A 14,758-nucleotide genomic window follows, 5' to 3' on the forward strand; every position below is an offset into this window, starting at 1 on the left:
CAAAGGAAGCAAAACCGAATAAAATTTAGAATGCATTTTGAAGTTTTCCACAATTTACTTTATCTTCTATTTATATACAAGTCAAATTGCGTAAATTCAAGTCTGAGGTCACAGAGTCTTCCAAGGCCTCTCTTTTATTTGCTCTCCCCCTGCCCCTGCCCCGCTTCCCCCCACCCCCACCCCCTTCCCAAACAGCACTATCATTCCCCAGCTGAAGGGAGCAAGTTCAGCATTTTCTTCTCTCACTGCTAATCGAGTTGTTAAGAGCAAAAGATGCTCTCTGTGTTTTGCATTGGTCAAAGGAGCAATAGATCTGGAAAGCTAGCACTTGCCCATTAACACTCCACACTTCCTAAGGCATGTGGGGAAGTTTGTGCCTATGTGACATCACTGGTGGTGTAGTCCAGGGGCACATGCACCCCCAGAAGAACCACAGCCACCCAGGCAGTCACGGTCAAGCAGCAGGGCAGGGATGATGCGTGCCCTCTCACATCCCCTGAAGTGGGGTGCTTGGGGGAGATGCTGAGGCCTTCACCCTGTCTTGCACCACACTCTGGCACCTAAGTTCCTCCTTTGCCCTGCTGCCAAGGGGTGTCTGAGCCCCTGTCCCACCCCTCAGCATCCCCTGCTGCCCATTTAGTGAGGCTTTTCATGGATCACGTGCTGAATTTAGGGGTGTCTGAGCACGGTGAGAGCTGACAAGCCTGCCCAAGAGTTCATCAGTCTAATGCATGGTCCCTTCTGCCCAGCTGAAGTCCTGTATATGCATGTGTGCACATTTGTACACACACACTTACGGAGTCACACAGCATGGTGAGGGTGGGAAGGGACCTCTGGAGATCATCTAGTCCAAACCCCTGCTAAAGCAGCTTCACCTGGAGCAGGTTGCAAAGAGTCGCGTCCAGGCAGGTTTTGAACGTCTGCAGAGGAGAACCCACAGCTTCTACATACACACATATACATACACATATATCTACACATATAGACACAAATATCTGAGGTCTGTTTCTGCAGCCCATCCCATCCAGGTGTTCCCGGCTTGGGCACTGACCGTACAGCGCAGGCACTGCTGCAGGACGTGCCGGGCGCTTTGCCGCCGGACCAGGACGAAGGAAAACCGGGGGAGAGGGGCTGGGGGAGCGGCGGGGCTCCGCGCTGTGGCTGCGGGGCTCCGCGGGCGCGCAGGCGGCACGGCCCCAGCCCCGGGCTAGAAGCCGTTTGGCGGAGCCGCTGCGGGCGGTTTGTCCCGCCATCCGCGGGAGCGCAGCGCTGCGGCGTGGCCCTGCGGAGCCCCGGAGCGGCGAGCCGCGGGGAGCTGCGGGGGGAGCCGGGCCCTCCCTCACGGTCAGTTTCGTTTCCCTGGCGTTTAATGCGGGGTCTGATCTAGTGCAATAATCAATAACCATCCTTCAGTCTTTGAACACCAGGGGGCTGAGAGGACTTTTCAAGACAAATTCCTCGGGCGATGATGTATACTTCACACTTACTGTGCACTTTCCACTGAGAAGAGAGAGAAAGAGGGGGGGGGGGGGGGGCGACAACACCCAAAACACCAAAGGAAAGACTTGCATTTATCTACAGAAATCAATGACTGAAAGAATCCCGACGGCAAGGAGTGCCTGTATTTAATGCGAAGACCTTAATCGATGTTACATGTGCGTGTGTTTGTTTATACATACATATAGATTTATATTATTATGTATATGTGTATGCATATGCACACACGCATTTGTTTATTTTTAAAAAGGCGCCGAGGGGCTATACACACGCAAGCCTTACAGGAGAGTAGCTTTAAAGCCCCGCTTTGCAACACGTAGCTGGAGTCTCCACAGGCGCCTCGCCCTCGCCCCGCTCCCCGGGTAATTACAAGCAGAGTGCTCGCACAGTTTTTAATAACTGTCTCCCTTTCAGCACATCGAAAAAGCAATATATTTAAAAGATATATTTTGAATGCAACACTTGATAGGGAGCTCGGGGGAAATGATCTCCTGGATGTTACCCTGAAAGTATTTTGGTCTGGCTGATTGCAGAGGAATTTAATTTCGACGAGCCAAATCCCTTCTTTCAGGTGATGGGGGGAATGGGACCGCGCTCAGGCGCCCGGCCGGCACCCTCGCTGCAGCGGGCGAGCGTGGGGAGCCGGCGTGCGTGTGCTGCGCGGCAGAGAAGCCTGTTTGATGGCTCCTTCAAAAATCGCTGCCCAGATGGAGCTCAGCTTTCCCTTCGATAAATGCCTTTCTAGCCGTAAAGCCTCTCCGCCTGCCTCCTTCTCCGACGGTTCCCCGCAAACGCGCTGGCCCGCCGCCGCCGGGGCGTCCCTGCCGGGCGTCAGGGCACGACGGCCCCGTTCCCAGGCGGAGCCCCCCCACAAGCGGGCAGCGGAGCCGAGGGACTGCGGAGAGCCCCGGCGACGTCCCGGGGTGCGCGGTGCCCCATCACCGTCCCCCGGCGTGGGCCGCCGCCAGCCCGCCGCTCGCCCGTGCTTCGGGGATGCCTGCAGGGGAAACGAAAGGGGGGAAAAGCAGAGGCCGAGGGCCTGCGCCCCCGGTGCAGGGTCTGCGCTCCCCCGCCACCGGGGACGCGCGGGGCTGCTCCCAGAGTCCGGGCGGGAGGCTCCGGGGCGAAGCCTGCGGCTCCCGGCCCCGCGTCCGGCTGCGGAGGTGAAACCAGCCGGCCAAGGTGCGCTTCAGCCAGCGAGACGTTTCAATTCCCCTCGCATATAAACACAGGAACGGCCTTTCAAGAAATTCAGACAACTTTGTAAAACACCATCTACTCACACGTTCACACCGAGAAGAGCAGTAAAAGGGTATGAGTGTAGGGTCTGGATTTTATATTTTCCTGTCCTCTGGGGTCTGGCTTTAGACGGAGGGAATTGGGTTTTATTTTAGGGATATTTTTTTTTTTGCCCCCCCCTTTTTCTGTGTGGGGAAGGATTAACCTTTCGAGCCGAGAAATACAGGTGCTCCCAGGAATTTCTCTCCCCTCCCCCATCTAGGCGAGGACCTCAGAGCCGCGTTGTGCGGGACAGCGAACGGGAGATTACAAAGCTGAAAGCTAAAACAAAGGGCTCTCGTGTTTCCCACCGAGCAATACCGGGCTAGTTATGGCAGGGGAAAAGCCAAGTCCTTAGCAAGTGAGAGAAGCAGGACGAAAGCCAGTTCAAGGCGTAGAGGCAGGGACTTTCGTTCACAAATTGATCTGTGCTTGGAACAGGAAATATTGACTCTTCCCTTCACATCTGTCCGATTATTTCGGTTTATTTATAGCTGATGGGGAAATATCATCTTTTCCTTCCCCTCCCTGGAAACGGGGAAAGCGCTAGTGGCTCTCTCTCCTACGGGATAAGCTGTTCTGCCGCTGCGAACAAGCGCCGCTTGCGAGACCCGGCGGCGGCCGGTGGGTGCGGGGGCGGCGCCGCGCACCTCCTGCCCCGGGGAACCCGCCGCCCCGCCGCCCCGCCGCTGCCCTCCAGCGAAGCCCGGTGCCGCCGGCAGGTCAGGGCCGTGCTTCGGGCAGCTCTGCGAGGCCCGATCCCGCGGCCAGAGTCTCGCAGCTTTTCCGAGGGAAATCCTAACTGAGCAGAGACCGCAAGGTCAGCTTCGAAAGCAGCCGACTGGGATGTTTCGTGGCCATAAAGTCCTTAAGTAACCTTGCATTAAAAAAAAAAAAAAAAAGAAAGAAAGAAAAAAAAAAAGAAAAAAAAGGAAAGAAAGAAGGGGGGGAGGGGAGAAGAAACCTTCTTTGACACGGTTCTGTATTAAAACAACCGAAAAAGCTAAACCTCTCCCACTCGGGCGCTCCGCGAAGGGAGTTTGCAATTAGCTGCAAAATCCCCCTGTGAGTTAATGACCTGATTTTTGAGGTATACATTCACTAACTGTCTTTGCTTTCTTCTTTTATTTTTTCTCCCCCACCCGCCACCCCCCGACTTCTATGGAGGTGTCTTTATTCATTTGTTTGTACTATACCAAAACTATGACTTCGCCACTTTGCTGCGCGGTATTCAAAGAACGGCGAACACTCGCTTGGGTGCCCTTGGCTTTGTAAATAACTGCTTTGCCAATAGATGGCATAGTGTCCTTTCCGTTGTGAGGAAGCTCCGCTTCCCCGTTTATTTACCTTGCTTGTTTGTTTTGGTCGCAGCAATTTTTATTTATTTATTTTTTTTACGCATAAACGTCTTTTCGCATTTCCTTCCCTGGAGTACAGAAAACATAGGTATCTTTAAAAAGGTATATTGCAAAAATTAAAATTACAGATGTAATACATACTGTGAAACCTATAAAAATGCGTTTACAATGGTTACTTAAAAAAGAAATTTATAACTTTCATATGTACCTAGCTCGTGCAATATGCAACGGCCATATGTTTCCTAGTTCCATAATTCAGTTTTTCCTGGACAGCTGGAGCAGGTAGTACTCCTTAAAGTACATTTCATGTAATATGAGAACTAGCCCTGACTAAAGACCGAAAGTTACCATAAAAAGACACAAGCCTTGCTTAAAAAATGTTGTTTAACTACACATCATTTCTTACACTGCTATGATATAAACGTTCCCGTAGACCCACGTTATGATAAAACGGGGATATACCGTATCTTTTTACTGCTGAAATCCCAGCCTCGCAAACATAAATATTTCCAATTAGTTACTCTACCCTAAACTATAGTGATTTAAGGCTCCCTAATTTAACTTAATTCCATACATGTTTTCATATTTTTCCTGAGACAATAGTGAAAACATAAGTTAAATTTATAGGAAAGTAATAAAAAGGTAAAGCCGGAGGTTTCTTCAACCCTCATCTAGCGTTTGCAAACGTTTATTTTGTGACCGGAGTAATGAAAAGGCTGTATTTAAAAATCGTTTGTCTGAAACGAACAATAAACGTAAGTGGGAGCGTAGTATTAAAGATTGGAGATTTCCTTAAAAATTGTTCATAACAGAGGCTGCGTAATTCCAAATTAAAGTAGTAATTTAAGCGCTATAAAACGCAATCACCAGAATATTTACAATTTTAACACGGGTGCCTTTAAACTGTGTTTTCAGTTCTTTAATGCGATTCCTCATCATTTTCACCCGTCTGGAAAGCCGGTCGGTTGGCTGCGCATTTCTTTCTGTACGCTGATCTTACTTATACTCCGCAGCAGGGGAGCGAACATTTTTTTCCGCAGTTTTACAACGAGACCTGAGGCTGCGGGGACACCGGCCGGTAAAGACGGCAGGGCCGAGGGGCTCGGTGCAATGCGCCGGGAAAGGCCGGTATCCGCCGCGCGGGGGACGGCCGCGCCTGGCTGGCGTCCCGGGCGCCCCGTCGGCGAGCACGGCGGGCCGACCCCGACCCGTTCGCCTCCTCGGTGCGCGGCCGCCCGGCGCAGCGCGCTCCGCCGGAGCAAAACGTGCCCGCCGCGCCGAAAGCCCTGCTCTCACTCACACGGCGGCCGCGCTGTCGGCAGGTTGGGCTTGGCTTCGGGGCGACCGGCTACAGCCGCGGCGAGGCTCCCTGCGGTCCAGGTTAACTCTGGGTCACCGCAGGCGACAAATGGCCGCGTGAGCAGGGAGGGCGCGCCGGTCCCCCTCGCCTGCCCGGCCCGGCTCCCTTTCCTCAGCTCCTGAGCACCGAGGAGCACCGAGGAGCACCGAGCGGGATGCTGCAGGCGCCCTGCTCCTGGAGGCTGGGGCCGGCTCGGTTTCGCCGTCCCCGTGCTTCGGGAGCCGCCGGTGGAGGTCGAGCCCAGGGTGTCGCGGTTGTCGGGGAAACCGGCCCCGCTTCCTCCCGCCCCTGCCCGGCCGCGGAGCTCAGCCCGTCGGGCGGGCTCTTAGGTCAGTGCGCCCGGAGCAGGCCCCGGGACGAGTACCGGGGGCTGAGCCAGGGTCGCCGGGGCTCCGCGGGCCCGGGCCCGGCGCGGGGTGAGCGGTGGCCGCCCGCGCCCCTCGCTGTGAACCGCGCTCATTACGCGCCCGCGGAAGGCGACGCAGACGAGCCGAGGCAGGGTCCGGGCCGCCCTCGTCGGAGAGCGGAGGGGAGCCCCGCCGCCTCCCCGGCCGGCCCTGCCGCCTCCCGGGTGCCACCTCCCCCGCCGGGCTGCAGCCCGCCTGGAAGCCGCGAGAGCAGCCCAGCCGCAGGGTCCCCGGCAGAGCGGGACGGGCAGGCTGTAATACCCGGCCGCGGCCAGGGGGGCTGAGGGGGGCTTTCCTGCCTCTTCTAAATTTAAGCCACGCTCAGCCTCCTCTCAAGCCTGTTTTGAAGGTGATGTGTATCGCGGGGAGAGTCGTTGCCGTGCTCCCACCCAGTTACAGGAAGGCTGGAAGTGCTAATTCGCCCCCAGCACCCCCGGTCCTCCCTCGCAGCAGCACCCGAGGAGCGCAAGGGACAGGCACGGGGCGAAGGTGTGCGTGGGATGCACAGGACGGGGGAGTTACATGCCGTTTCCTCGCCGGCGTCTATAATTTTTCTCCAGTTGATAATGTTTGACTGACTGCCTCCGTCCGCTACCTGCTGTCAGTTTTGAGCGCCACGTCTCCTTAAGGTGAAGCGATTAGGCTCACTGGGGGGAAAAAGCGGGTAATGATATAAATGTTTTCCTTGGCTACCGCCCCTATGATCCCCTGCTGGGAAGTTACAGAAAATCCTGTCTTTGAAGAGAAAAGGACGCTGTGGATATTCTACTCTCTGATGGCACCCGGCTTTAATGTTCGAAAAGATTTGCAGAAATCACACTGTGAGTGGCAAAACATGGCCATAACGACCCCCTAAATGTCACTCGAGATTTTCGAAGGGAGCGCAGGAAAATATCTTTCTAATGGAAAAGAGTTTAAACATCTTTTTTTTCTTTTTTTTTTTTTTTTTTCTTTTTTCCCTTTTCCCCCCCAGGAAATCTAAATATGCGATTCTCCTGCATCAAATAAATAGCGCCTCACCCAACTGCCTAAAAACCCGGACTGCATTTTAAAGCCCGGAAATAAAAGTAACCCCAGAAAGGTGTTTTGGATATATATATATTATTCCATTAGCAGATCACTATATATATAGATTCTTCTCTCTTTCATCATCCTATAAAAAAATTAATCGGACAGACATATGGATCACAGGTTGTTCGATAAATTTAAATCCACCCAGTTATTTTAAAAGGTCGAGAAATGAAAACAGCATGCTACATATCTACCTACAGAAATCTGGCAAATAAAAAAAAATCAACAACAACAAGCGACCACCCTCCCGGAAAAAAATAATCCGGGCGATTTGTCCATCCGCCGTAGGACGGGCAGGCTGCGCGCAGCGGCGCGGTGCGGAGCAAGGGGTCAGGGTCTCCGCCGCCGGAAAGCGCGGCGGTCGGCTCTGGGGGGAGGGAAAAGAATAAAACGAGCAGTGCCAGCAACCCCGTGCCCAGAGGCTTCTCCGGGACCCCCGCCGCTCCGTCCCCGCCGGCGCTGCGCCGCGGTGAGCCCGGCGGAGGCGGGGGACAGCCGCCCCCGCGGCAGGTCCCGGCGGCCGCTCGGGGCCGACCCCGCTCTCGCCGCCCGCGCCGCGCTCCGCCAGCGGCACAGCCTCGGCCTAAAGCCCCCGCGCCCCCCGCCGCTCGCACGCCGGGCCCCGCGGCCGCGGAGCACCCCCTCCTCCCGCGCTCCTCCGCGCCCCCCCCCCCCGAGCCGCTGCGGCGGCGGGGGTCGGTACCTGCTCCCGCGGGCCCCGCCGGGGCCGTCGCACCGGTGGCGGTGGCGCGGGTGGGGCCCGGCGGCCGCGGGCGGGAGCGCGGAGCGGGGCCGCGGAAGGTGCCGTCGGAGATGGGCGGGCGGGGAGGCTGCCGGAGAGCCCTCGGACAGATAACATCCATTTCCTTCCTTCCTCTCCCTATCGATCTCATCCCCACCGCGGTGGCGTTTAAACTCTTGCAAGATCCTCTAGCTTAGCACGTTTCGATCACTCCCGCACATCTGATTTCCTTCAGATTCAATCACGGCTGGAACAGGCAGAGCAGACAGACTTTAGACCACGGAACAGTTAATATGTCCCAGATTTAATGTAAAGATAAACTGACTCCGCAGCACTGTTCGTCGGTGACAGGCATTAGGCATTTTCTGCTCTCCTATCGATTCACAGCGACAGCCACTGCAGGGGAATTTTTTTCGTGGTGACGAGTTTTTCTCAGACAAATTGCCATCTCTCCCAATGTGGAGAGGGTTAGTGCTCCTGCAGCGGTTTCGTGGTGAGGTTTGTTTTTTTGGTAGTGTTTGTTTTTGTTTTTTTTTTGATTGGGGTTCCCCCCCCCCCTTCTTTAATCAAGTATTTATCTGTCACATACCTATATTTTCGCGTCTGGAAAGCACTTCTACAATCTTAACGCTGATAACCTTATTTGAGGTGATAATTTATCTCTAGAGTACGTTTATTAATCAGCCCCTTCCTCAGACTCTCTGACGAAGCAGCTGTTGAAATTAGGGAAGAATTTGCATTTTAGGGCTAGGTAAAATGCGATAGTGGGAACGGTTACGTCTCCTAAACGGTAACTCTTTCCTTTTTAGATTATGATCAAAAATCTCAGCTGTGCCACTCGACGGCCCGAACGGGACCTCCGAGGCTGTGACACAGACGAAGCGCACCGCGAATTTGTCTCTGCTGCTCAAAACAGCGAACCGAAGCCGAGATCCGAAACCGTGAAATTTGCCTCATGATTTTTTACAGAAGGAGGATTTCTACTCTGTTTCCTTCAACGGAGCATGTCACCCCATTCAGATCTGTGTGTGGGGGGTGGGGTGGGGGGGGTGGGGTGGGGTGGAAGGGAACAAAATTATCTCCCAAAAAGAGAGGGGGAAAAAAATACAACAAAAACCTCAATAGCTTTTTCATTTCCCTGGGCATGCAAAGAAAATAATATCTGGCTCCAAATCTTTTATAGTTTTACTCACTGGAAAGATACAAAAGGATTTTCCCCCTAACTATTCTATGCACCTGAATATGATTATTATTAAAGTTGCTGCGGCTGGCTGCATGGATGTTCATACAAGGTTCGGTTTAATTCTCTTTTTATTGCAGCTTCAGCGCCTAATGGGCTGGGTTCAGAGGGGGCTATGGATGCTGCGCTGAAGCCCTTCTGCGGCCAGCGTCTGAGTAACAACGCGATTAATCTCCGGGCGCGGCAGCTGAACAATACCAATAATTACTGATCTCTAACAGCAAGAAAGGGCCCAACGTCATTTTTTTTAAGTCCGAACGGTTTTTCCCGAGCGAAACGCAGCGCCCCGGGAGGGCCCCCCTTCCCTCTGCATTTCGGAGGGAGCTGGGGCCTCCGGCCAGCCCGGTCCCCCGAACCCCGGGGGGGAGTCTCGTTAACGTTTGTTGCGGGGTGCATCTGCCGCGGGCTGGGGAGCACGGGGCGGCGGGGGCGGGCGCGGGACGGCGGGACGCCCCCCACCCCCGCCCGGCCGCCGCGGCGGGGGCCCCCTGGTAGGCGGCGGGCCGGGACGGCGGGGCCGGGGCCGGGGCGGCGGGGCCGGAACGGCGCTGATTGGGCTGCGGGCGGCCGGGCCGTGGCAGCCCCCGCCCCGCGGCTCCGCCCTGCCCCCGCCGCCGCAGTGACACTAATGAGCGAGTTCTTCCCACCGGTCTCCTGCCTGGAAGTGCTGACAGATCAAGGCAACAAATTTCAATTACAAGCCCTAATTTGTGTCCGCAGAGCGTTTGTTACCCATGTCAGTCCTGCCTGGCCCATCAGACGGGGCAGAACGTGGAGGAGGAGGAGGAGGAGGAGGAGGAGGAGGAGGGGGAGAGAAGGAGCGCATCTGCAGAAAGGAATAGATTTTTTTTTCTCTTAAAAAAAAAAACAACAAAACCAACCCCCCCCCCAAAAAAAAAAAAAAAAAAACCAAAAAAACTTGGCTGATAACTCGGATTTAAAAAGAAAGGGGAGGAAAAGCCCCAGCCCCTTGCCTGCGCGGTCGGGAGGACGGGAGGGCGGCCGGCGCGGCGGGCCGGGCGCGGGTGCCGGTGCCGGCGGCCGCGGCGCGCCTGGATGCGCGGGCTGTAGTGGGGCGGGCATGGCCGACAAGCGGCGGTCCTCGCCCGGCACGACCATGAGTCTCAAGGCTCACGCCTTCTCCGTGGAGGCGCTCATCGGGGCCGAGAAGCAGCAGCAGCAGCAGCCGCCGCCGCGGCAGCTCAAGCGACGGAAGCTGGGCGGCGAGGACGAGGCGGCGGAGGACGAGGGGGGCAGCGGCTGCTGCGCCAAGAGCTCCCCGGTGGCCGCCGCCGCCGGCAGGACCTGCGGCGACATGGAGCTGGGCTGCGCCGCCCGCGCCCCCGCCGGTGAGTGCCGCTCCGCTCCGCGCCCCGCCGCTGCCCGCGGCCGCCTCTCGCCACGACTGCCGGCCGGGAGGCCCGCTCCGCCGGCCGGGCCCTGGCGCCCCGCTCCCCCAGCCGCAGCCGGCACTCTCTCTGCACGTTGTTCCTTCTGCCTTTCGGCACGGCCCGGGCACCCCGGTGCCTGCTCCTGCCGGCGCTGCCGGTTGGAATCCGCGGCGCGCCCCGGGGCACGGCCGGCGGCCCGGCAGGGAGCGGGGCGCCTGTAGCGGGGCTGGCGGTGCCGCAGCGCGGTGGAGCAACAGCCGGGGGCTGCGAGGAGGGGGAGCAGCGCTTGTACAGTGCATGTATGAGTGTAACTGCTACGAGTGTGTGGGCAGCTGTGTGCGCGTAGAGACACACGCAGCAGACGTGTATCCGTGCCCGTAGCGGACCGCACACGGACGGGACCGCGTTTTCACGCCGCGGGGGCAGGAGGCCGCGGCCGGCGGCGGTCACGCTAAACGCGCCCAAACGAAACGCGGCGCCGGCCTCGCACCGCGGACCCGCCGCCCGCCGCTTCGACCCGGCCCGGCGCGGCGCAGCACGGCTCGCCCCGAGCTCGGCGTCGGGGAGCCGCTCTCGCCGCTCGGGTCGTCCCCCGTCCCGGTGCGCAAGGCCGCGGCCCAGGCCCGGGCCCGGCGCGGTGGCGGGGCCCGGCTGGGGCTGAGGGAGCCCCTCCGCTCGGCAGGTCCGCGCTCCCCGGCCCCACTCGCTTCCCCCGCTCTCCGCTCTCTCCGCAGGCGGCTGCGAGGAGGGCTTCCTGGCGGCCTCCCCGCCCGCCTCCCCCGGCGGCTCCGCCAAGGGCTCGAGGCCCGGCTCGCCGCTGGCCACGCCGCAGGCGCCGCGGGTGGACCTGCAGGGCGCCGAGCTCTGGAAGCGCTTCCACGAAATCGGCACCGAGATGATCATCACCAAGGCGGGCAGGTAACGGGCGCCCGCGGGGCCGCCGCCCGGGAGCTGCGGGGCGGGCGGGCACATCAAAGCGGGCGGCGCGGGGACGCCGGGGTTACGAGGCAGGTGGCGGCGGCGGGCGGGCACGGGGGCGCGCGGCGGGGCGGGCGTCCTGCTCCTTGGGGCGCGCCGCGTCCTCCGAGGGGAAGCGCGTCCCCCTTTCCAGGGGAATGCGGGTGGTAACAACCTGGGGTAGCACCAAAGTATCTGAATTTATTAGAAATCACAAAAACATATTTTATTCGATCCATATGCTACCGTCCGCGTTTTCAGAGGGGCTTTATTAATGATTGAAATGCAGCCCCAGACGGCACAAAGCAACGTTTGTCTGGAGAGGGTCCGGCCGGGGAATTTCTGCTTTATCTCACAGGTGCACTGAAATTACAGCGAAAACTAGTTAACCGCGGCCAGGCTTGCCCTCCTGCTTGTGCAGGAATAACGGGGATGGGGATTTTCTTTACAGTAGCGACTTTTAATTGATTTATACGTATATACGCACACATACATGTATTCTAGAACGGCAGAAAATGCTGAATAAACTGGAATGGCTTTCAGGTTTATAAAATACAGAAAAGGACCTTTCAGTAGCTTGCAGTTAGCTTGTCCCTAGGACGTTTCTTCCCCCCCCCCCCCCCCCCCCCCTTTTTTTTCCTTCAACAATGAAGTTTCTTGATCAAAGGCATGCCGAACGTGAGCTAAAAAGTGCATTTTTATGCTAAAACCAGCGCATCGCTTAGTTACTCCGATTTCTCCTCAGAAAGATCTAAATCTTGAATGTTTTGACGGTTTTGGTTTTGTTTTTTTTTTGTGTGTGCGTGTGTGTTTTTGTTGCTTTTTTTTTTTTTTTTTTAAATTACCTCGTAGATTCGTTTCTGCTTTCAATAAAGAAGTTTTACTATACCTTTCAAAGACAGAGTAGCTCTTGCACTTCACCTTTAGTAAGTTGCAGACAGGAAGTCCCGTCTCAATAAAGACCATATTGTTGGGTTACAGCGTGGCACGTTGGCTTGTATAACTGCTTCTTTGCGGTGTTACAATTGTATCACCGTGGATTTAGCTTTCCAAGTTTGCTGCTACACAAATGATAGCACCGTTGGCTGCTGTCAGGTTGAAAGTTCAGTGGCAGTTTGCGTTTCTGTAAGTATTTGGCTTCCTGGGTGGAGGGGGTGTTTGCACATCTCCAGAAATAGATTTCTAGCTAATATCTCAAACGGGCTTTAAATGCGTGTACTGCGAAAGTCGGGTCTCAAACCCGAATGATTTACTGTCTAACAATAAAGTTGAAATGATGTGGTAATAGCTGTACTCCCAAAGCGTATCCCAAAACATACGAAGCATTGTTCGAGTAAATGCACTTTAGAAATCTGTTTTGACATATCGAATGGGCCATTTCATGGCTATGTAACTATAATCGTCCGAAAGGACTCTGTAGGCTAAAAGGAAGAACGAGAAAAATCCCACGAACTGGTTGCCTTTCCTAAACAACCGTCCCCGAGTCTGTTTCATATTAAAAATGACCTCTCTCTTTCCATGTTCAGGCGGATGTTTCCTGCAATGAGAGTGAAGATCTCAGGTTTAGACCCACATCAGCAGTATTATATTGCTATGGATATTGTGCCAGTGGATAACAAAAGATACAGGTATGGTGACTTTAAGGCAATAAATATACGATGCAAGCTTGGCAGTTGGAAAAAACCCATTAACACTATATAAATTATCAGAAGTTCCTGTTTAACTCTCCTGAAGATTCCTATTTTCGTCCCAGTGTATTTAAAAAAAATAAAATTGTGCTAGGTATGCAAAACCAACTACAATTTCTGTTCAGGCTCTTTTTGCATTTGCTTTATATTGCATATGCACTGTGGGCAGATGCTCAGGTTTTGGCTCTCAGTTCTAAGTGTGGTCAGGAAATATTACCATATTTTATTCCTTATCATGTCATTGGCGATTATTTCAGATCAACAAATAAATATGAAAATGCAGATTTTCCTAGTGATAAACGACATTAACATTAACTAATAACATTAATAGTATGGATGTCTGATTCAATGGCATGTAAGCTTTCTTGATCAAACTTCAAACTGATCATATAAAGTAATTTAAAAGCTGTTTATCACTTAGATATTTGTTCACTTAGATTCACAAAAGGGTAATGTTTCTAATTACTGTTTTCTAAAGAATTAATGTCATTATTGTCTGAAGAATAATGTGAGGAACAAAAGTAGTTGCTCTTCTAACACTTCAAAGTAAGGATTATGTGCTGACACTTAGTGTTTTGAGGGCAGTTGTGTTTTGAGGGAGCTAGTTGAACTCCGCTGAGACCACTGGTTTTGTAGAAATGTTTGCAGGATTGGGCCCGCAGCAGTTATTGTCAGTTGTAGGCGTTTTGTAGGTCTTACTTTACAGATGCGATCCCATGCTCCGTAGTAGCCAGGAGGAGCCTGGCCAAGTAGTATAGTGGAGGCAGGATCAGGTCCTTACCAATTGCTGGTTTGATTGTTTCAACCCTATACTTAGTATAATGTAGGGAAAACCACTGCAGATTTAACTGTAGAACCAGGAATATTTCAGGCTAAGACTAAAAGGTTGGTTCTGCAGGAATGCTGCCTGGTTTCCTAAGCAAAAACTGCCCTGTGGCTTTTGCATGTCCTTACCTCATTGACTGCAATTTTGTCCTTTTCTCGTGTGGTGTAGAAGACATTTCTTAGGACCATTTTAGATTTTGTGGGTTTCAACCAGGTGCAGGTACCAGTGCTGAGGATGTCCAGTACGTGCAGTTATGAGAGGCTTTTCTGACTGTACCATAGGGAAGAAATGTTTTTTTCTTTGGACCAGTACAGTGCAGCTCAAATGAAAGCCCTTTTTTCTTGCTTTCTGTTGCATGTGTGCATTTACTTCGCAGTCTAAACATACAGTTCCTAGAAGGTCTGAGCAATTCCTTAACTCTTATAAAGTGAGGTAATTATTCCAAATTGAATAAAAACGTTAATACTCACAGTAAAAAACATTTCTATTGGATATGAGTTCATTAAACATAATTTCATTAAAAAAAAAATACGGTCATACTGAGCTGCACTGTCTGCCCAGTGCGATACGTGATGCCCAGATAACTGAAGTCACTTGCAGAAGTTGTGCGAAGGGCAGTATTTTCTTCGTTGGCAAATTTAAATTTCTGTAATTCGTGGTAGTAGTACCACGCCTCTTCCTTTCCCATATTAATGTTTTGCATGTTTTACTTGATGCCGCTTTTCATTCTTCACTGTGCAATCCATTATTTTTTTTTTATTGCTGGCTGTTATTTTAACTTTAGTTGCTCATGTGGCTTCACAGACTGTCTTGAGATCTTTACATTTGAAAGATACAATAGCAGCCACATGGAGCCTAGTCTTTAGCTGTCCTAGCAGATAGCAAAACTAGATGGAAATGAAGAAAACTATGTCTAGGTCTAGGTTTCTAACAAAATTGGACC

General features: G+C 53.8%; 1 protein-coding gene across 5 annotated transcripts in view; it reads left to right on the forward strand.

Moving 5' to 3' along the window:
- Window positions 1–5,442: 5,442 nt before the first annotated feature.
- Window positions 5,443–14,758, forward strand: part of TBX18 (T-box transcription factor 18) — a 53,045-nt gene continuing 43,729 nt past the window's right edge. The window contains exons 1-4 of one of the 5 annotated variants that reach the window (XM_080389372.1): window positions 5,443–8,180; window positions 8,523–10,302; window positions 11,079–11,262; window positions 12,828–12,929. In XM_080389372.1, the coding sequence (XP_080245498.1) occupies window positions 10,035–10,302; window positions 11,079–11,262; window positions 12,828–12,929 (554 nt within the window). In that variant the 5' untranslated portion in view covers window positions 5,443–8,180; window positions 8,523–10,034. Of the gene's footprint in view, window positions 8,181–8,267; window positions 10,303–11,078; window positions 11,263–12,827; window positions 12,930–14,758 lie in introns of those variants that run through there. The other 4 variants (XM_080389373.1, XM_080389371.1, XR_013928462.1 and 1 more) reach the window with 4 other exon arrangements.

This window comes from Falco punctatus (genome assembly GCF_963210335.1).
Source record: "Falco punctatus genome assembly, chromosome: 5".
NCBI classification, from domain to species: domain Eukaryota; kingdom Metazoa; phylum Chordata; class Aves; order Falconiformes; family Falconidae; genus Falco; species Falco punctatus.